The 24183-nt window shown below is 39.1% G+C and overlaps 1 protein-coding gene across 1 annotated transcript in view; it reads left to right on the plus strand.

Annotated features, from left to right (window-relative positions):
* The window catches only part of CTNNAL1 (catenin alpha like 1), a 180996-nt gene that overhangs the window by 139075 nt on the left and 17738 nt on the right, over positions 1 to 24183 (plus strand). The window contains exons 9-14 of the mRNA XM_075271009.1: positions 2830 to 2988; positions 4603 to 4695; positions 6937 to 7087; positions 10996 to 11033; positions 18692 to 18742; positions 19683 to 19837. Coding sequence (XP_075127110.1) covers positions 2830 to 2988; positions 4603 to 4695; positions 6937 to 7087; positions 10996 to 11033; positions 18692 to 18742; positions 19683 to 19837 — 647 coding nt within the window. The remainder of the gene's footprint in view (positions 1 to 2829; positions 2989 to 4602; positions 4696 to 6936; positions 7088 to 10995; positions 11034 to 18691; positions 18743 to 19682; positions 19838 to 24183) is intronic.

Genomic DNA, 24183 nt, shown 5'->3' on the forward strand with positions numbered 1-24183 from the left:
TCATAGTATAGATGAGAACTTGTTAAAATTCACAAAATCTTGGTCACCAGTACACGTTTCTTGCTTGATTAATATCTGACATGTTAAAGGGGTTTTCACACTAATCACACTTATCCTATATACACAGCATAGGGCTCTACCGCTCCATTGGACATTGGAGACCACCGTTCTTATGATCAGTGGGAAGTTCAACTGTTGTACCCATAGCGATCAGAATTTTTTGTTTTCTATGCACTGTGATCATGTACTAAATAATATTCCTAGAAGTACCGTATGGCTCACAGAGGGACACAGACACTATTGTTTCATTAGACCAGAGGTTCTCAAACTTATTTTGTGTACCGCCCACTTCGAGAATTAATTATTTTCTAGCGCCCCCCCCCAAATTTTTTTACTTTACTACATCTTAAGAATCACAATCGCAGTCATTATGTTAATAATTAAATTATGTGTGTCATGTGAAAATAAGACTTTCTGATGAGGGTAATGTAAAACACCATTTTGTAATATTAGGAAAACTTTTATTCATGTTATTAAAACAAACATTTTAATTTTAAAACTAATCTAATGTGAAGGATGAATTTGATGAATTTTAACAAGTTTGTTAATATCAGGCTCGAATTTACTCAAAAACAGCCGTAAGTCACCGCGTTCGGTAATCTGCAACCGATTTCTCTTTTTAGTTAGCAACGTTGCCACAGCACTAAATCCTCGTTCACACAAATACGATGATGGGAATGCTATCAAAAATCGTTGAACGATTAATAAAGCTTTACCCTAGTGAACAGAGAGACCAGGTCCTTTAGCCCAGTAGGATTTAGACTGCTTTATATAAGAAAGCAGCACTTATTCCACACACCCCCTCTATCTCACAGCAGGGAGCTAGGTGATGTGTATGTGATGTGCAGACACAGGCTGGCTCCATACACTCAGCCCCCCCCCTCTCCCCCCACACAGCAGGGAGCTATGTCATGTGGCTCCCTCAGCAATGAGCAGGGGGCCAGGTGCTAGTGTCCATAATGAAGTGAATAAAGTAAGATAGTGGACAAACAAAGCAGTTTTGCTGAAGCAGTGTATTTAGGATAGATATAGTATAGATAGGATCATTGTTATGATACCACCCCTTTAAATTAGCCATCGCCCCCCTAAACCGCTTCAACGCCCCCCAATCTTCTCTGTGCCCTTTACTGCCCCCCTATAGGCCTCCAGCGCCCACAAGGGGGCGTTATCGCCCACTTTGAGAAAGACTGCATTAGACCATTAGAATAGTATGTTAATAAACACAATCTAAGCATTACTGCATTACAGTATATCTCTGTATCTGTTGAAAGCTGTACCATTACAATATCAAAGTGATTTACCGTGTAAGAAATCTGTGCCCACAATCCAAATACTTGAAGAGGAAACAAATTAAAATATTAGCTGCCAAGAGAGCAGTGTGGATGTATCATTGCATAGCAGCTTTGTAAGCCCAGAATAGATCCAGTCTTGCTAAACACACATTTTGTCTTGCCAGATCTGAGCAGGAAACAAATGCCACTCATTAGACCACTCAGGAGATAAATATAGTTCAGTGTACACAGGAAATAAAGCTGTCCTACAAGAACTCTGATACAGTAACTTTATTATATTCTATTTCAGTCGTGAACATAAAATAAAGCTTATTATTAGAGAACCAAATGTACAACCTAATGACCAAGAGTATTATTTAGTGTACTACTTTTTCTTTCGGTCAGTTTAAAGGGGTTGTCCCACGTCGCATACTCGCCAGTCTTCGCTGCAGTAAATTCTTCTGTCTTCCGGCTTTCTTGCGTCATTGGTGGGCGGGGTTACATATGCAAACCCAGCGGTGAGAAGTCGTCACTTCCATGCCGCTTGCCCTGCTTGTGCGCTGCCGATGCACTAGGCATCGGACGTACAGCCTTCACAATGTAATACAGACCCGTCATCCGCTGTAATAGAGAGGCGGATGCCGGGGAGTGTAGACGCCGGCACAGGTGAAGCCAGCAGCGGCAGGACCGATGCTGCTATTCCGCTCCTCCGCCCCCCCTCCCCCCTCCGGAATAGCAGCATCGCTCCTGCCGCTGCTGGCTTCACCTGTGCCGGCGTCTACACTCCCCGGCATCCGCCTCTCTATTACAGCGGATGCCGGGTCTGTATTGGTGGCCCCTTCCCTCCCCCCAAAGTGTAAACTACCCCCCTCCAGGCCTGCTCCCGTGCACTTAGCCCCTCCTCCCTCCCCCCCTCAGAGCAGCAGATACATCACTTGACTTATGACCCGATAAGTCAAGGGATGTGTAAAAAAAAAAAAAAAAAAAAAAAAGAATAAAGTAAGATAGTGGACAAACAAAGCAGTTTTGCTGAAGCAATGTATTTAGGAAAAGTCTTACATTCACATTAACAAGCAGTATAGATAGGATCCTTGTGATGGGACAACCCCTTTAATGGTCCTTCTTGGACAGCAGGGTCGTGAATGTGTCACAAACTTTGCTGGACAGTTAACCAGGACACCACCTGTTTCATTTATCAAATCACTGAAACTAAAAAGTGTCCACAAAATAAAGAAAAAGATATGTACTAATGGATCTGTGTTTATTCTTAATAAAGAATAGCTATAGGCACAAAGAGAGGATTTACACCTGCACCCTGATGCTCAAGGGGGCCCACAAAGCAATTTAGTCACAGAAGACTACAGTACTTGGGCCCCTGCTAAAGATTTTGCTACCCAGGAGCCTTTAGTTATACCTCTAGATACACTTATATGACTAGATACAGTGTTGTATATGGCTACTAATTTAACCGGTAACAATAAATGTGTTTTACTTTTAGCTTTACAATGCGGCTACGACACTGGCATCTGACTTATTAAAATACCATGCAGATCACATTGTCCTAAAGGCGTTGAAAATTGCAGGAGCAGAAGGAAACTTGGAAGCTGTGGCAGAGTATACCTGCAAGTTATCAGAGCAAAAAGAACAACTGGTGGAAGTGAGTACCCAATTCAATTTCCTTTCTGGTCGGTTGCCCACCAATCTGATGAGTCTCTTAATCACAGTGCTTGTCGTTTTCCTTTTTGTCAGGAAAAGTGGATGTGGCTTTTCATAAGTAACATAACATTTTACAATGCATCCATAATGTGTACCTATTTTTTTAAAAGATGCTAAAAATATTCAAATGCACTCATGGTCCAAAAACCCAATATCTAACAGCAGTATGAGTTTCATGTATGAGGTTATTTTGTGCAAGGTTATTTTCTACCCTTCGTGCCTTTTATTATACTTGGTGCACGTAAATACTATTTATAAAAAAAAAAAAAAAAAGGCTCACACCAAAAAAGACATATTTAGTAAACATGGCAGTATTCAGTGGAATTTTTTTGCATGAGCGCTTCTTACACAGGCATAACGCCAATCCCATGAGCACCAGGTGGCTATACTGGGTGAACCAGCACTTCTTCCCTTTTTTGTAATTGGCAATTTTTGCAGGCCTTATTTGGGATATCTTCAGAGAGTCTGAAGAAGGTCTTTATTGTATAGACCGAAAAATGTTTTACTACTTTCCACCACATATGCACTTGTGATGGATAAACAAATGCTCAACTGCATGATTAAGTGTGAAGTCCATCATTACGTTGTTGTAAACACGTTGGGACTCTACGTTCACACAATCCTGAATCTGCAACTGCATCTCTTCATATTTTTTGCACTTGTGTTTTTCCAAAGCAGAATTGAATCCACAAAATAGGAAAAATGTACATGAAAGCAAGTTAAACTTTAAAATACTGAACTATATCATTGACTTGTAAAGTTTGTCAGTTTCTGTCAGTATTATATTGTGTCAGCAATATTTTTGACAACTGGAATCTGTCTACATTCAAAAATACCAGAACCCTTGATGGAAAACCTATAGCACACATGTACAGCACAGCTAGATTTAGACTGATGCAATGTATCTGCATTTTATGGTCCTTTATATTTTCAGACTAGAGACTATTCACATGGGTAAATTTGAGATTTTTCAAATATTTCTAAAAGTATATGTAAAAACACAATGAAACCCACAAAAAAAAGTTGGCAAATGAGAAGAAAAGGATTTGCCAATTTTGCAGCAGTAAGTTCTCTTCACAGCAAAACGCACATTGGGGCAGATTTATCATGGACTCTACACCACACGTTTGTGAGTTTGGAAAAATAATTGTTGCAGCTGGGGCTATTACGCCTCCATGTCATGTTGCTGAACTTGGAATGGGAGTTGCGTTACATTTACTTTATGCCAGTTTACTGAAACAAAGGATCACTGAAATCAACATCATCTATATGCTGGCGTACATTTCAGCACATAGCCTGGCAGAGACACATTTTGGAAATATTACTTGCAGTGCAGAATAGTAAAATAGTTCTTTTTGTTCACATGCTCACATGTACAATGTACTGTATGTATATTGTTTGTCTGCAGCTCCTGAAAGTTTCAGTTATATCTGTAGTACTGTAGGTGATGTCCTAAAGCAATAACAACAGTATTTGTCTTGGTGGTTCTTACTGAATCAGAACAGAAGAGCACAGGCCTCTTTCATTACTAAAGAATTTCTGCTCTTGCTTGTAGACTTGTCGACTGTTGAGACATGTTTCAGGCACAGAACCTTTGGAAATAACATGTATTCATGCAGAAGATACGTTTCAGGTGACTGGTCCTCAGGTATGTAAAGCTATGAAGCCCTACTCTACCTTTGTAATGTGTTACAGAAAATTAAAAAAATATGTATGTATATATGCAACTATGCAAACGCTTACTGTGAGATGACAGCAGTCATTACCAACAGCACGAAATCTAGATAAGATCAGTTAAGAAAACATCACAAAAGATCTTTGTTTATGCAGCAACTTGACTTTAAAGAGAACCTGTCAGGTCGATTTGGGCCACTAAACCACCCATAGGTTCTTACAGACTTGTGGTTTAGTGGCCACATCATCCTGATTTAAATCTGTCCGTGCCTGCATTTAAAAAAAAAAAAAAAATTCTTATACATACTTAGAGATCTTTTACACTCATCTCTGGTGCTCCCTGAGCAGTTCTATCGTGAAGCTAAGGATGTACATCACAGCTTCAATGCGCAAGTGCTTGAGGTATGGAGCATGTGCAATGAAGCTAAGGTGAAGAACTGCATTGACACAAGGGGTATAGCAGCAAGATGAGTATAAAGTGTTTTTTAATTGTGGGCACAGACGGCTTTATAATTTGGGATACTAAACCCCTGGAGGGGGTGATGGATTCCCTTTAAACAATGACGGAATTTATCAACAGATAATTAAGGATTTTACTGGAAAAAGCTCCGGCCAAAGTGTTTCTTTAGCAGAAGTGATCCTGAGGAGAAAAAATGTAACTGGAGCTCAAAAGTTGACTCGTGCAGGGACAGAAATTGAATAGATGTGGTCTGGCTTAAGAAAGATAAGACCATTTTACTAAAAAGAACCTGTCCCCAAGTACAAAATGCTAAATGCCATATATCATTAGATTTGTGATGTGGTCCTGAATAAATTATTTTTCTTTTTAAAATCCTTTCACTCGAGTGGATAGCACTGGTTATCTAAGTGGGTCGAAAACTATTTAGTTTGTCAAAGAAATAGAAAAGTCCCCCATTTAGATGAGGAGTCCGTGTTAGTTTACAGTGTTGGCCAAAAGTATTGGCACCCCTGCAATTCTGTCAGATAATACTTTTTATTTACTAATATTTTACTAATACTTTATTTTTATTTATTTTTTATTTATTTTTTATTTTGCATTTATTAGACCCCCTAGGGGGTCTTGAACCCCAGGGGGTCTGATCACTAATACTAATATATTGCAATACATTGTAAAAATTGTCATTTCTTTTGCAGGCTGCATAGAGCAGCCTGCAAAAGAGAAGCACTGCCGGCCGGGGAGCCTTTACAGGAGCTCTGAGGGGAATTCCCGGCAAGAGCTCTGAAGGGAATCCCCAGCCGGCCGGACTTGAAGGAGAACTGCAGCTGGCCATGCAGGAGCGCTGAGGGGAATCGCCGGCAGAAGCCGGCCGCAGTTCCTATTTAAAGGATCGCCCTTGAGAGAGCGGTCACACCGCTCCCTCCATCAGCACGGCGGCACCTGCCCGGACCCCTCGTACCGGGACATCGTAGAGCATCGTAGAGATGTCCTAGCTCCCCATGCCTGCGATCTCTGATTGCAGGCATGATTGAAGGGAGCTCCGACATTACCGCTGTAAAAGTTACAGCGGAGGTACCGGTTGGTATGGTGACCGCTCTGAAGAAGAGCGGCGCCATTATAGTTACAGACCCGGCATCTGGACCCGGCATACAGACACCGGGGCGGGTGCCGGTCCGCAGCATCGCCACGCTCTTAGCAGGAGCGTAGCAATGCTGTTAATTTCAAACTGCAGAAGTACTTATGGTATTTCTGCTAGCAGGCCTGGAACGCAGATACACGCCGGGTGCGGGCCTGAGCTTACGTGGCCACGTCACCTGGCATGTGATGGAGTGTGCCGGCGGGGTCTGTATTCCGGGCCTGCTAACAGAAGTACCGTGAGTACTTCTGCAGTTTGAAATGAGCAGCATCGCTACGCTCCTGCTAGGAGCGTGGCGATGCTGAGGGCCGGCACCTGTCCCGGTGTCTGTATGCCGGGTCTGTAACTATGATATTGCTGAATGACCGTAATGACCAGAGTATAAGCCGAGGCGGACTTTTTCAGCACAAAAACTGTGCTAAAAAACTCTGCTTATACTCGAGTATATACGGTAACTATAAATGCCCAGATGAGAATACCTTTTTAAGCTTTTGGACCAGAAGTCTTCTTTAAAGGGATTCTATCATTAGAAACCCTTTTTACAGTAAATACTGTAAAGGCTATTCTTCTCACACCTTTATTGTTCTGATCCGCGCCGCCTTTCCTTATGTGTTTTTCAGATTGTGTCAGCAGCAGAAACTTTAGCTCTACATCCAACCAGTAAAATTGCTAAGGAAAACTTGGATGTTTTTTGTGAAGCCTGGGAATCTCAGCTAAATGATATGTCCATTTTAGTGCGAGAAATTAATGATGTGTTTGAGGGAAGACGAGGTAAGAGATTTGCCTACTAGAATTTGTAAAGACTAAAATTTTGATGGAAGCTTGATTTAACTACCTATGTCCTAATAATATCTGCTGGTATAATATAAGAAGTAAATTATGTTTTACTTGCATTTTTTTATTTAATAAAATAGTAATGCAAATTGCTGGAGTAATTTTTCGGACTATAAGACGCACTTTTTTTCCCCCAAATTTGGGGGGAAAAGAAGGGTGCGTCTTATAGGCCGAATGTGGCGCCTGGCATCCGCTGTAATAGAGAGGCGGAAGCCGGCAAGTGATAGACGCCATTACAGGTGCCGGAGCCTGAGACATCGCTGCCCTGCCCTGCATGAAGCCAGCAGCGGGAGGAGTGATGCTATTCCGCTCCTCCGTCCCCCCGCCACTGGCTTCATGCAGGGCAGGGCAGCGATGTCTCAGGCCCCGGCGTCTATCCCTCCCCGGCATCCGCCTCTCTAGTACAGCGGATGCCGGGTCAGTATCAGCGGCCTCTTCTCCCCCGGGCCGGTCCCCACCGGCCCCGTACCTGTAAAGTTGCAGGCCGGCTCCTGCGTGGCGATATCGCAGGAGCCGACCTGTTCGGGTGACAGCCGGGAGCCTAATGAGGCTCCGCGGCCTGTCACTGCTGTATTAGTATTGCGGCTGGTCTCTATGACCAGCCGTAATACTAATAGACAGAATGTCCCATAGACGGCAATACAGTTGTAAATAAATAAAATAAAATAGTTAAAAAAAAAAAAAAAAAAAAAAAAGCTATATATAAAAGTAGAAAATCATATATCATAAACCACCGGGTTTTTTTTTCAATAAAAGGTGATCTAAGTAATAGATATTCCCCAAGATGGTATAACTAAAAAGTACTTCTGGCCCCGCAAAAAAAAACACTCTATGCATCCCCGTACAGCTGCAGGGTCACCTGTCAATGTGGCCTTGCAGCTGTTGCAAAACTACAACTCCCATATATTAAATATTTTACCAGTTTTTGCTTCAAAATTTTTTTCCCCTATTTTCCTCCTCTAAAACCTAGGTGCGTCTTATAGTCCAGTGCGTCTTATAGTCCGAAAAATACGGTAGTCTATTTTTCATACATTTTTGTTTGATGTCTTGTTAAAGAGGACTTTTCACATCCTCATCGATATGCGATGATAGATACCGCTAGAAAGCCGAATTCAACGCACTGTCTGTTTTCCTGGTATGCGCCATAGTGCTGGAGATATTGGTGTCGTTAATGTTGGCACCAGTCTCTCCCCACTATTAGAAGGGCGAGCCTTACATTGCATCATTGCTGGCCTGTGAGGAACAGGAAATTTGATGGCAATTTGGAAAAATTGCAATTTTCGAAATGTGAAATGCTCTGCTTAGGAGACAGTTATACCACCCAAATACTTTAATAAATATTATCTACCATATCTCTGCTTTATATAAATCGTCCTTTAATTTATTTTTGGACATTAGAAGGCTTACAAGTATAACAGCAATTTCCAGAAAATTTCCCAAACTAATTTCTTAGGGACCATTTCAGGTCTGAAGGGGATTATAAAGGCCTATATATTAGAAACACCCATAAGTTGACCCATTTTCAAAACTACACCCCTCCAAATAATGCACCATCCATTATTCCCTCCCTTTTTTTGTAATGGTGAATTGTTCCTCACTAGGTGTCACAGAAACCCATTAAACCCATTAAAAAAAAAAAAAGAAAATTCTCAGTCCAATTCTCAGTTTGCTAAGGTCACTTCCTAGAAACTAGAGTATCTGCCAGAATGAGTAATCACTGAGAAAGGAATGGTTGCTGGTTGAGGCCAGATATGACAAGATGGGTTTCATGTTGGACACTTAGGCTGGTATATCTGCCAGACAATCCAAACTTTTATGCATGTATATTTGTTCATCATATTTAAGTTCCAGTTTCAGTCCCCATGTAGACCCCTTTGCTGTCATGACAAGAGTTTACTGCGCCCTTTTGATGTTCTGGGTTGTGGTAAACAGCTGGGAGCTCATCAAATATTCACAGGCTTGTCATTATTACACCTTGAAGGCAGAACTGCAATATATATATATATATATATATATATATATATATATACAAAATACTTTAATACAGAATACAACTCCATAGTGAGACTTTAAAAAAAAAAAAAAGCAACCACAAATCTTTAAAAAAACTAACAAAAAACCCCACCCGGAAGCGGCATAGTAAAATGGCCCCCTTTCTTCCCTAGATCATATATAAAAATAGACATATTAGGTATTGCCATATCCAGCAATGCCTGAACTATTAAATATAAAAGTATTTATCCCATAAGCTGAACACAGTAATGGGAAAGAATCTTAACAGATTTTTATTCATTTTCCCCCCACTCAAATACATTGAATAAAGTAATCAAAAAGTCATATATGTACCCCATTATGGTATTTAAACATAACACATACTATATAAATGTATCGTCGTGATCGTACGGAACCACAAAATAAAGTTTACCTTTCAGTCTTGTTGCATAGTGAATGCCGGAATAGGAAAACTCATAATAAAAAGGCACAATTGAGTTTTTTCCAATCCCAGCCCCAATTAGAATTCTTTCCAGCTTCCCAGTGCTAGATATGGAATATTAAATGGTGCCAACAGGAAGTGCAATATGTCCAAAAGGAAACAAGCCCTCATACAGCTGTGTGAACAAAAGAATTTAAAATGTTAAGACGGAGATAAAAATGAAAACTGAAAATTTGTCACAGCAGAAAGGGGTTAAACTAATGAAAATGCTGCAGTGAGGTAAAAATTAGCAAACATATCTTTATTGATGCAGACTAAAGTATAAGGAGAGAGAACCAATTTTATCTAATATGCAAATGAAAAGTAAGGACAGGGCAGGGTATGTTCTAGAGAGACGGGGCACTTACCACCATCAGGGACACCCAGTGGGCAATTACGGCTACTTTGCATATTGCTATAAGCTACTTTTCCTTGTAAATAAACCTGTCCACATCAATAAAGATATGATAGCCAAGGTGTTTCTTGTTGCTATTCTCTTAATAAAAGGCTAATTGTCATAGAAGTGAGGACGTAAGTATATTATGGTGTGATATACATTCATATTGGTCATGCTTGTTGCCAGAGCAGGGTTAGGCAATGACCCCTATACTAAAGACCCCGGAGTATTATAATAGTAGTTTTGTTTTGGACAAGTTTGGTCCATACAAAACCACTGGACTGCTGTGCCAGGGAAATATGTCTAGAGTGTTACTCTTGGTACATGTGCCGGGAGTGGCCGAACCCTGTATTAGAGTAACAAAATGCATGTCCATGAAGTATTTCAAGCTCGTGACCATTATTCACATAGATTTATATTCTCCTACTTGGCTGCAGTTAGTTTGGAGACATTAAACTAAACTATAACAGTAAGCAAAATATAAACGAAGACTGGAAAAGTGGCAAGTCCTAACCCACCAAAAGAAAGAGGTAATATTAAAATACAACTTTTGTCACAAAAACTTAGCCCAATGCAAGATAATGCGATTATAGGGTGAATCCCATATTAATAGGGAGAAATAAATCTGCGCCCGTGTGCGCTTTAGCCTATCCAGCTGTGTTTCCGTCTTCTGCCCCAAGAAACTGGACAGGGAACGGAAACCCAGCAGTCAGTTTTCAAACCCATTCAAGTGAATAGGTTTGAAAAGCAAGCGCCCATGAGTGTTTTGTACCTGTCCTCGGCTAAACATTCTCACCTATTTTGCACAGAACTGCACAGAGTTTTTGCATGAGAAAGTCAGGGCTATGAGCGCAAAGTTAGCATGCCATTATGTAAGGCTTTTCTGAAGATATATGGTTGTAAGTGGTAATTGCAGCATGTATATATATATATATATATGTAACATAGTCTTTCTTTCTGCTATTATTTTGGCAGGAGACAAGCGTGCCTATCTTTCTCTACCAAGACCAGGGGTAAGTTATTTGATATTGTATTTGACTTAATGCTAAATATTTTATTATTACCTCCAGCTTGCATAAAAGAAGTCATGTGTTGACATTCATTCATGGCATACAATTACAGGAGATTAGAGATGAGCGAGTAGTATTTGATTGAATACCTTGCTTCCATAGGAATGCGTGTAAGCGGCCGAACACCTAGGGGTTAAGCGCATCAAATATTCACCGCTTACACGCATTCCTATGGGACCAAGGTATTCGATCGAATACTACTCGCTCATCTCTACAGGAGATGTATGTAGAACCTAGTAATAAATAACTAATTCTAGGTTCACACAAGTTCTCTCTCCATTGTTTGGGTTCGTCTTGCACAACTTTGTTCTCTTTCGCGTTTCAGAGGACTCTGCATTGGTGTCTCCAACTCTGGCGTAGATGTCAATGTAGCCTAAATATGATTTCTGTAAATTATGGGTCAGCTTGATACACTGTACCCTACTGACACTGCCTGACGTTATACACCGAGTGCAAAATTTTATTAGCCTAGTTTCCCTTCCACTATATATATATATATATATATATATATATATATATATATATATATATATATATATATAATTTTTTATTAGTAACTAAAATGCCATATAATTCTGTACAAGGAAACCAAATTTTTTCTTTTAAGAACAAAACACGCAAACTACTTTTCCCCCACTTCCCCATACGCCATGAGGAAACCATCAAAGTACGAAGGATAGCATGAAAATAACAAACATAATATAGGAATTGGTTCACTGCCAACATGATTGTTCCTTCATATACTAAGATGTAACTTTGAAATAGTCTCGTAAAGCATGATGGTTGTGATCAGAAGAGTTGCTTTAGAAAAAAAACTATACAAGGACCTTTGTCCCTCAAAATATTGCCAAAATAAACCGAAAATATTGACAAAAACCGGATGCCAGTTTTTCAATAGGTGGAACCAAAAACTACAAGGAACTGGATCTCTACTGTATAGGCTATGAAATAAGTATAAAAAAACATTCAAGGACCTTTGTTGTACTCATTCCATACACTGTTATTAAAGACGTCTAGTGCTTATACTTGCAAGTAATGGGCGCAGGATTTCAGCCATGAGCAGTATTTAATTTCCGTTGCATCTAGTTATCAGACTTCCTCTTGGCAAGGATTAATATGCTGTAATGAGAGCTGACAAATGCATGAGTTTCCAGATGGCCTGGCTAACACTAGAAATCAACATGGCCCATTGTTGCTATACACACATTTTATACCATCAGAAGACAAGTAACTCTGCTTCCACAAGCATAAAGACGAATATTCATCGCCTAAAGTAAACACTTTCTTTCCATATCCAAGTGATTAAATGCTTGCTAGTGCTTGGAACCAATATACAGAATGAAGCAGTGCTCATTATAAAAAAACATTACTCAGAGCAAAAAGTTCATCTGAAAGATGCTTAGATAAGTCATGTTATTTTTATGGGTTGTATGGATATGTCATATCATCATCTGCTTCTATAGTGTCAGTTTTTAATCACAGCCACAAACCTTTATCCTAGCAATGCCAGTGGTATATATCAGAAGTTATTGGTTTGCTATATTATACCTTCTTATATTTAATGGAATAAGAAACTACATTTTACCAACACTTATGGAGATTTATTATGAGTGAAACATTTAAAATCAGTTTTGCTGTAGCCTCACCAATAAATTTGATGCATATTACACACATGCTAATTTGCACCACATAATATTTGATCAGTTTGGTGCACCTATAAGTTTAACACTTCTGTGCAGATATGACTCCAATCTGCACTTTAAAAAAAAAAAAAGTCACATTTAATAAATTTGGTGTACAAAAGGTGTTCAATAAATAATCTCCTTCAGTATTTTCTGTCAGTGTTAGGGGGCATTCAAACTACCACCACTGTCCACCCAGGGGTTTCCATCCTAAACCCCGGGGAAACTGGACAGAGGATGGTTTGCCAGCAGTCAGCTTTAAAGGTAACTGCTGGTGTTTCCGCATGCAGCCTCTCCACGTGTTTTTTTTTTTTGCACAGACACAAAGTCCTGCATGTACAACTTTGTGTCCGTTTAATAAATTATCTCCTTCAGTATGTTCTGGGACAGCTTGCCAGCGGTCAGCTTTAAAACCCATTCATTTGAATGGGTTTTTAAAGGTAACTGCCGGTGTCCGTATGCAGCCTCTCTGCCTAGAAACCGTTTTTTTTTTTGCACGGATGCAAAGCCATACATGCAGGACTTTGTGTCTGTGCAAAAAAAAACACGCAAAAAAACTGTTTCCAGGCAGAGAGGCTGCATACAGAAACACAGTCAGTTACCTTTAAAGCTGACCTCCAGCAAGCCGTACCCTGTCCAGTTTCCCCAGGGTTTAGGATGGAAAACCCTGAGCGGACAGCGGCGGTAGTGTGAACGCCCCCTTAAAATGCTGAGTTTCTATGTGCTGGTTGAGACTTGTGTAGACATGCAACATACACAGTGTCAGTCTGATGAAAGCATCAGAAGTGACAGGATGGTAAGTGCAGTACAGTGCGGGTCTACAAAGAAATTGAGGGATTTGGAGTGTTTCGTGATTAACTTCCTTACGAAAGGAAGAACAGAAAGCTAAATAAATCCATGAATGGATGATTGCTGTATATATGTATTTTGTATCAGTATATAATAAGAGATCATTCCATTATACTTTGTTTGTGCATTTTCCATACAAGGTTTTAGTTTAAAAACAACAATGCAGAATGCTGACCAGTTTACTGTAATCTGAATGAGTACTAAGAGAAGTAAGAGCCATGTGATTTTCTTGAAAGCTCTGATGTCTATATAGCACAAGGTATACAGATTTTTTTTTATTTGCCTGTTCAGATGGTTATTCTTAAGAGAGGTACATACCATATGGAATTAATAAGATTTGTATCGTGATGGAACATCTCCTTTCATACTTTCTAGTATTTTGCACCTCCGTTGGTGTTGATCAAATTGTTTTGATGTTTTAAATGGATTTGTGCTCTGTGTTAAAATGAAATGGTCTGAGTGCTGCACAAACTTGTGTGACAGGCAAATCATCCGGATTCACAGTACATTTCTAGCGCCAGTCAAGCACATCACTATCATTAATTCATTGTGCTCGCAGGGATTAATGCCCTATTTATCAATCACACGTTGTTAGTTATTTAGAGAAAATCACTGTCAGTTTCAGAACATAAAATTCATGCCTTGTACTGCATGCTACAAGGGGTATATGGTGCTCACTCTTACTGAAATATACATTGTATTACAAGCAATACACATTAGGCTATTAAGTTTTACATAAGTCTGCTGTGTTGTCGAGTTCAATATGACTTATTTTTCATAACGTCATGCCAAAGTTATTAAACATAAAATGCTTCTATACTGAGAAAGAAGTGTTATCTTAACAAAAAAAACCACCCTATTTCCTACCCATGTTCCAAACGTTGTGTGAGCAGTTTAAGAAGTGCAAAAAATTGTAAATACTGTGAGAGAGTGAAGGGTGTGGTCTGGGAAGACAGGTATATTCCAATCAGGCGGCTAAAGGGTGTTTGGTAAAGACCCACACCAGGGAGGTTAGCTGTGTAATTAAGGTCTGATAATAGTCTGTGTGTGAAGATTAGGAGTGTGGAACCACACTGGCAGAGCTGGGAGCCAAGTTGGGAGTCTGGTAGCCAGTCTCCTGGATAGTCACGGAACAGTTCACGTATGTTTAATTAGTTCTCAGCCGAGAATGCTTTTATTTTGGTTATTTGTGTCTTTGCAAAGGTAGTTAATGCACTGCAAGTGAATAAAGCCTGAACTTGTATGCAACCCAGTCTCTGTGTCCCCGTTTCCTGCACTGCTACCGAGCATCTACCTGAGCGATTCCCCACAATACCAATTTTGTAACTTTTTGACACCAGAAATGTCAAATTCAGTGCTGTGTATGCACAGTCATACAAAGGGGTCTGTTAGCTACTGGTAGGATCTCCTCCATGATTAAATCATTGTTTCTATGCAGAGAAAGGGCAGAGATTTCACAGCATAAATGACAGGTTATACTGAATCTTCCACCTGATCCACCTGAGGCAAAAAGTGAAATGGCACACCAACATAATATCCTCCACTCACAAAGAAGAGCAGGACCTTTTGGGCATGTAATGTCATCAAATGTAGTATTCTGTAAAGGTTCTGCAGTCAACAGAAAAAAAAGACAGTAGATATAATAATAATCTTCTGCAGACCACAGTGAATACGGGGATAAATTTGTTCAAGGCTGTATAGGAGTGCGGGGCAGAAGGCTCAAATGTTGTCTCCTGTAGTCAAGGGAAAGCGCTACCTGAGGCCAGAGGTTCACCTGGTCTCCTGGATGAACACTTGTGTGTATACATATGTATAGTACTTTGGCATATTTATACTTATTCTTATACTTTTCTCTGTTTTGGACCTTGTGTTATTACTTCATCATATGAATTCGTCTTTTTTTGTTTTTATTTAAGATTTACTGAGGAAGGTCCCTCAGACCGAAACGTTTATATTAATTTGGATGTAATAAAATCCTTCAATATTTTGGAAGTCTATTTTGAGTGCCAAAAATTTCTTTTTCTTTTCATAGGATAGGTTTAATTAGTTTTGGTCAGTTGTTCAAAATAGCGTAAAAGTTTCTATTACAAAATGTATCCGGTACTTGGCTACACAGACATAATCAAATGGGATTTTTATCGAAAGCAGTGGGTTTTTTTTACAGTGTGTACATGTTTTACCATTCTTCCATACTTACCATACTAGGTGCTTGTAAAACTGTACATTTTTATGTTAATACAAAATTGAGATTGTTGAAGTGAGTCTGAAAATATATGAGGTGTGTTTGTTCCTCTTTGGATATCCAGTTATGGTAAACCCGATTTTGGATAAAATATTTTTTGTTTTTTACAATTCAAGTGAAATCTGATTAGATTATGGTTGGTTTTTGCCAAAAGTGGCAGTTCCAACATGTTCCACATTAAAAGAAATTATCAGACCCAGCAGAGCATACTCTCTAGTTGGATTTTCTACAACCTGGACTATAAAATTGTCATGCAATAAGTTGATGAATTCCCTCCCAGACTATGCAAAATTATGACCCCAGTCAATATCTGGATAGTTAAAATCTCCCATCAAAACCTCTGTAGCCACCTGTTGTGCTGCCCATTATTCAGTTATGTTTGTGGGTCTATAGATTATGCCAAAAAGTATTTTATGAGAGATAAAATCCTTATGCAATTTCACACGCAAGGATTCCAAATCATCGCAATCTTCACCCACATTTGTCTCTTTCACACTCATTTCCTTGCCACTTTTGACATGCATATACACTCCACCTCATTTGAGCCCTGTCTTTTCGAAACAATGTAAAACCCTGGATATTAATAGCCCAATCATGTGAGGAATCTAGCCATGTCTCTGCCAAGCCAAGTACATGGACCAGAGCCTTAAGGTCCCTATAAACTTTAAAGACGTTGTCAAGGAATTGCATATCTCTGGCAGGAGTCTGTGGAAGGTAAAAAAAAAAAAAAAAAAAGAGTCTAAAAAAAAACCCAACCATAACAGTCCTGTTCAATTAGGTGTACCCCTTCTGATCAGACAGCAGCGCGAGACACTGGAGCTTCTTTTTTTCTCACTTTCCCTGGCCTCCTACCAGAGATCTGTCAGGGTAAGTTCACACAGAGTTTTTGGTCAGGATTTTGATGCCGTATCCGCCTCAAAATCCTGACCAAAAAGATGGCTCCCATTGAAATCAATCGGTCAGTTCTTTGCAGTGCACTGGCATTCAGTCACGGCTACCCATTTTTTGGTCCGGAACCTGAGGCGATTCCGGATCAAAAAACCCTGCGTGAACTTACCCTAATTCCTACACTTGCCATCCAAATTCATACACTCATTACCTGAAATGTGCATTCTTGAAGTTTTATGGACAGATACATCTATACTGTTTGGTTTTAATAAATGGATTCGTCCTATCAACTGTTCTAATCTCTCTACCACAATCCACTTCTCCACCCACCACTATAACCTGTCCCCTCTTTGATATAGCCACCCCTATATCTGCTTGTCATTCACCCTAGTTCATAGTTTAAATGCTCTGCCACCCCCTCTAGAATTCTCTCCACCAGAACAGCAGACCCCGTTCCATTGAAGTGCAAGTTATCTGTGGAAAATGACTTGTACTCTGATGAAAAGTCAGCCCAGTGTCCTAGGAACCCAAACTGTTCTTTTCTGTACTAAGCGTTTAGCCATGTATTTAACTTCCTAAGTGTCTGCTACCTTTCCTGGGTAGCACATGCCACATATCACATGAAGTATTCCAGTGAATACAAGTCATATGCAGCACTCCAGAGAATACAACCTTGGAGGTCCTTTTCTTCAACTTGGAGCTTAGTTCTCTCTAGTTATTCTTAAGGAGCCTCCACCTACTATTAATTCTATCATTGGTACCCACATGGACCCCAACCCCCCTCCCCCCATTCCCCCAAGCAATTTGTTCACCAGTTCCACCACATTCCGAACCCTGTCATCAGTTAGATAAAAAACGTTCAGTTGAGGCGGTCTTGACGACCAATTATTCTATGCGTCTTCTGATTATACGCTACCCAAAATGGTTCATGACTCTGACTCCATAATCCTGGATGCAATAGAATTACAATTGACGAGTTCACTTGTCCAAACTTGTGTGACTGGCATAGTCCTAAATTCAAACTGCATGTGAGTACTATATTTAAAGGGGATGGCCACTTTCAGACCAATATTGACAAACAAATGTACAATAAAAAGATATACAATTTTCCAATATACTTTCTGTATCAATTCCTCACGGTTTTCTAGATCTCTGCTTGTTGTCATTCATTCTGTTACTTCTAGAGGATAAAACGCTGACCATGGTCATGTGATTTACGGTCCATGGTCATGTGATTTACGGTCCATGGTCATGTGATGAGCACACAGGTGCACAGCTGATTACCAGGCAGCTGTCTGATTATTGTGCTGTGACTATAACGAGCGGCACCTGTGTACATCACATGACCATGGACCGTAAATCACATGACCATGGTCAGCGTTTTATCCTCTAGAAGTAACAGAATGAATGACAGCAAGACGAAATCTAGAAAACCGGGAGGAATTGATACAGAAAGTATATTGGAAAATTGTATATCTTTTTATTGTACATTTGTTTGTCAATATTGGTGTGAAAGTGGCCATCCCCTTTAAGGTATATGCCAGGAAAAACTCTAGTCATGAGTCTTAGACAATTCCATAGGCCTCTATTCACTCAACGAAGGGCGAAAAAGTGGCATCAATTCCATTCCTCCATTGGACACTTACATTTTAAGTGTGTACCTCCACCTATGGCAAAGGGACAGTCTGCATCCTAAATTCCAGTTTATCTTCTTGTGGTATCTGTTGTGTAACCATGATAGCCAGTTTCATTGTTAACTTTACTTTTGTTACATGGAGATATTTTGTATTATCAATGCCATTAGGACATCTTGTTTTGCTAGGGCTGTGTTCATGCTTTTATTTTATCGTAAAATGTTCTGTATTTGTAGCTGTGACTTTCTGTAATTGATGAAGTAATTTTTACGTTTTAATTATTTTAATGTATGATTGCTTTTTTAGAAACACAGTGGAAACCTGAAAACTCTCAAACCTGTGAAGCTTGATGGAGAGGTAGGTCCAGATGCCAAACTCTTGAACATATTAAGGTTTCAGGAAGACTTTAATCATTTTTTCCTAAACCTTTTGTTTACATGTCACAGGGCACAAAATAAATATCTTTAACCAGTTCAAGCATGGACTATTTTCCTGTGTTTATTATCGAACACATTGTCACATTTTTTTAAGTCCCTGGGGATTTGAAAGTTATAATGTGTGATTTTCGTTCAGATTTTTGCATCTTTTTTGGTAATGCATAGGGCTTTATTTATTATAGTTAAAAATGAAAATCGAAAAATGCCCGCGGTGGGAATTTAGGCCTGGTCCTGAAAGGGTTAAAGATGCATGATTTCCATGCAGAAGCAGACTTCGCAAGGATGTTCTGCAGAGTTTAGATGCTGATCCTGCAGAGGTTTAAGATTATATAGCTTTCAACAAGTTGTTATCATGCTATGCAGATTGAAGAATTTTTTATTATTATTATTATTATTATTATTTATAATTTAAAACAGATTTGAGACACTGGAGAGTATACAGTTCTAATTGGTGACTAAAACAGATTGCAAAGTGTACCCAGATTTCTTTTATAGCATAAATGCACAAAGTGCGTTTGTGCTTATGAATTTGTTTATGGCGATAAAAAACCTTTTCATTTTTATCACTTTGATATGTATGGGAAGATGACCTTTTAGAATAAAATGTGTAACCTTTATCCTTCTGTAAAAATAAATAAAGATGATGCTACAAGATTACTTACATGACTCCCTCCTCATTAGAATACACTCCTTAGCATATAACCCAGAGATTTCATTTTAAGACACATCAGTTGCTCAATTTTTGTTCGAATGAGGTATTTTTGTATGCGGGTTGTATTGCATCATTTCCAGATAGACCGCCAGTTTGTGATGAAATGAAATTGTACAACATTTTAACTAAATAAATATATTTCTTACAGGAGCAAGCAAAAATTTCCAAGATAGGATTAGAACTGCGTCTACTTACCTCAGATGTGGATGCTGAAACAGAAAAATGGGAAGATCAAGAGAATGAGCTAGTTAGGCATGGGCAGACCATGTCAAGTATGGCTTACACAATGTACCTGTTTACAAGGTATGCAAGCATTTCACCTTCTGTATCAATCAAAATCTATGTGGATGCAGCATAACATTGCATAGCAGATTGCCATTACTAAAATAAATCCCAAGCCTACCTTAAATAGGTTGTCCAGAATGAAGGTACCATGTTACTTTTGCTGTACTCTACATGGGAAAAAAATTTAAAAGGTGAAACGCTAACCCAGAATTAGTGTTTTTTTTTTGTTGTTTTTTTTTAAAATCCACCAAGAAAGTGATAATAAAATGTAGTCAATAAGTTATAGGCACCCCATAGTCATTACAAAATGTATCTCATCCCGGAAAAAACAACTAAACAGTCCTTATACGACTACATCACCTGAAAAGTAAAAATATTTATAGCTTGCACAATGTATAACCTGTGCCAACATATATCAGGTTACACCCCAGGTTTAGAGATTACAAGGGAAAACATAACAGAAGTGTCCCCCAAGCATAGGAGCTACTGGGAAAATAATAGGGAATTTGTTCCTTTGGTCTACACAGTTTACATATTAACTTTTTACCATCCTCTGTTCATTCATGTCTGGGAAATGAATGCTCACTACACCCCCTGATAAATACTTTAGGGGTGCAGTTTTCAAAATAGGGTCACTTCCTAGTGGATTCCACTTTACTGGTACCTTAAAGCCACTGCAAACATGATACGGCGACCAAATACCAAACCCCTAAATCTGCGCTCCAAAAGCCACACAACGCTCCTTCCCTTCTGCAGCCTGCTGTGTGGCCAAACTGCAATTTAAGCTTAAATGCATGACACTGCTATACCCAGCATAACATACTTGATGTTATGTTTGGGTATAAACTGCTGTTTGCTTGGGCACACAGCAGGGTACAGAAGGGAAGGATTGCTATGTAGTTTTTGGAGCACAGATTTAGACGGATCAATTGTTGGACGTGATGACGCTTTTGCAGAACTCTTGAAATGCCAGTAAAGTGGAATCCACTGACGTGACTACATTTTGTAAACTTCTCACCTGAACCAATTCATCCAAGTGTTGCATTAATTTATTTTCCAGACATGAATATGCACTGGATGGTAAAAGGTGAAAATTGCAATTTTTTTCAGGAATACATATTTTCAGTACACAATATATTGTGCCCAGTTTGTGAAAGAGAGGAACACACAGATTGACAGTTGTTTGCCGAATGATAAATCCCTTGATGGGTGTAGTTTCCAAAATGAGGTTATATGTCTGTGGATTCCACTGTACTGGCAATTCAGTGGATCTGCAACCTATCCTGGGTAAAACGGTGTCATATATGTAGGCCTAAACTGCTGTTGGGGCACAGATTTGGATTGTCTGTCTGTATTTAACCACTTTCAGACCACCCATTGGGTTTTTACACCCTTGTTAAAAGTTCTAGCCCCACCCCCGATGACACCATACAAAATAGAAATTACTGTAACGGAGAGTAAAATCAATTTTAAAAGATTTTTAGTAGCGCTTTGTATTATTAAATTTTCTTTAAAAAAGCAAAAAAAAGTGAAAACAGACATCTTTTCCTTCCTGTCTTGTTTATATTTTACCTGATATAAGAAAAACGAAAACATATGCAAAAATAAAACATAACAATTAAGCCCTATGTGTCACTGATAAAGATGCAGAAATTAGTTGAATAACGCAAATGGTAAAAATGTGAAAGCCCTCAAAATTGGACATACAAAAAAAAATTGAAATTGGCCTGGTACTGAAGTGGCTAATGCCAGGTCACAAATGCAGAGACCCTAAAATTGCCTCAATAAAATGGGGCCACTTCTTGGGGAATTCCAATTTACTGGCTCCTCCAGGGCTCTCCAAAAACAACACGGCATACGGAAATTCCCTCTAAATCTGTACCCCAAAAGCTAAACGGTGCAGTTCTCCTTCCCTTCTGAGCCCTACTGTGTGCCCATACAGCAGTTTACACCCATATATGCATCTTTTTTGTTCCCAGAATAACCCATTTAAACACTTAAAAGTGCGTGTCTCTGATGACACAAACTGAGCTCAACATCTTGGCACTAAAATGGCATATTTCTTTAAAAATCTCACAATACATTGTACATTAATTTTTGGGAAATACTTGTAGGCTCAAAATAATAATACCCCTTGTGAAATTCCTTGACATTTTCATGTCCTGATGTTAATATAATCTGTACAACAGCTGTGGGGTCAAAAGGTGTGCTTTACCCCTTGATAACTTCCTTGAGGGGTGTAGTTTCCAAAATGGAATCACTTTTGGAGGGTTTCCATTATATTGATCCCCTAAGGATTCTGCAAGGAGATATGGCACCTGAGAACTATTATGTGGTAAATATTTAGTAATGTATTTGGGTGGTATGACTATCTGTCTGAAAAGCAGAGCATTTCATATTTTGAAAAATGTGTTTTTATTTTTTTAAATTTCCATCAAATTTTTTTTTTTATACATGAATACAAAAATATTGTTTACTATTGTTTAACATATACATTGTCTCCAAAAAAAAGTCTCTATCACTTGTGTAAGTAAAAGCGTCTCAAGGCTATAGCCATTTAAAGTCACACCTTTCAATTTGAGAAAATGGCCGTTTCCTTAAAGGGGTATTCCCATGTACGTAATCATATATCTATATTTGTAGATAATTAAAAGTTAAACATTTTTGCAAATATAAGTAATTAAAAATTCTGCAAAGTTTTAAAGGTTTCCTCTAAACCATCTTAGTGTTGTCTTGATCGGTTGCCAATGGTTACGACCACTAATGTAGAAACTCTATGGTCTGGGACTTGTCAGGAATGATTTTCTTATTGTAGCTGGGTTATCATGCAGGGATGATACATGTATCAGAAGATATCCCGGCCACAATAAAGACATCATGGCTGATTCTCTGACCTTAGAAAGTTCCTCCATTCATGGTCGTATCCATGGCAACCGATCAAGACAATAAGACTGTGACCACAAGATATTTAGAGAAAATCTTTAAAACTCTGCAAAATGTTTAATTACTTATATTTGCAAAAATGTTTAACTTTAAATTATATACAAATTTAAATATAATTATGTACATGGGAATACCCCTTTAAGTGGTTAAGAACCATAACTAAAACAACACTCCAATTAAGGTGTTGCTTGGTTACACTATAAGCAGTTTATAGGATTATCTTATCTTATCTCAAAATGTTGCAGTACCAAGTAACATTTTTCTTACCTGTTGTACATGTGCTCCACGACTGTACAATAATTTCAGACAGTGATAAATAATGCTTAAAGCAATTTTATAAATATCATTCTAGATTTATGGAGAGGGTCCCTGGGACCGACAGTTCCTATTACTTCAGTGTTTGTTCTGGAACACACTCCTACATCTATACAGTGGGGATAGGTAATCTATTACGACTGGCATTTTCTACCAAGTCTTATTCTATATCCCACTTGGTGCATCCGAAATAATAAGTTCCAGTATCTTAGTAAATCGGGGACTCTACAATTGTAATTTGTGTCAGTCAGGGACTAGCAAAGATTTCAGATATAACTCGCATCAGTTTTTTGTCAGACCGATGGATACCTTCTTTGGTTGACCCAACTTTGTAAAAAGTGCTCGTCTCTGCTCCAACCGCTTTATAAAACGTGTCAGATGTTGAACAAGGAACAATGTAGTGCACTTTTGTGTGTAATAATGGGCCATGTGCCACATTTACACCAACCAATGCCAGAAAACTCTAATGTATTGTCTAAAAAGCAGTTACAAACTCTTCTATATAGTATACTAGCCTCTGCCCGCAACTTCGTCTACATGTTGCTGGCGTGGATGATCCGCCTATATTCAGCAAATTGCTGCCACCGATGGTTTGCCTGCTGCAGCATTTCGGCAACTCTCAAGCTGTCCTGTTCCTGAACTTTTTTCTCGCACTGTGCCTGTGATTGTTTCGGCATCTCAGCAGCTCGCTGGGACGTCATATAATGTGAGTTGTTGGCATCGATGATCCCCCCCCTGAGCTCCGCTTGAGGAGAAGTCCGTTTACCTCTAGATACCTTCATAGCTCTCGTTGTTTTAGAATTTTGCGACAAATTAGATTTTACTTTCCAATTTGGATTAAAGGTGTTTTCCCATCCGGTGTGTCAGCACTGCCTACAGCAGATCAAATAATATGCAAATGTGTGTACACAACGGACTCCTGGTTAACTGTGTGTTTACATAGAGAGATAACAGACCTGCTGCCAAGAGCAGTTTAACATAGTATATGAACATAAATTCATAATAGTCGTGAAGACATGTCATTTACCAGGATGAAAAGGCTATGTGTTAGTCGAGGTTGCAAACTATCTGTGTGCCAAATTTCTTCCAAATCCGTTCAGCGTTTT

Source organism: Leptodactylus fuscus, chromosome 4 (genome assembly GCF_031893055.1).
Source record: "Leptodactylus fuscus isolate aLepFus1 chromosome 4, aLepFus1.hap2, whole genome shotgun sequence".
Classification (NCBI taxonomy): domain Eukaryota; kingdom Metazoa; phylum Chordata; class Amphibia; order Anura; family Leptodactylidae; genus Leptodactylus; species Leptodactylus fuscus.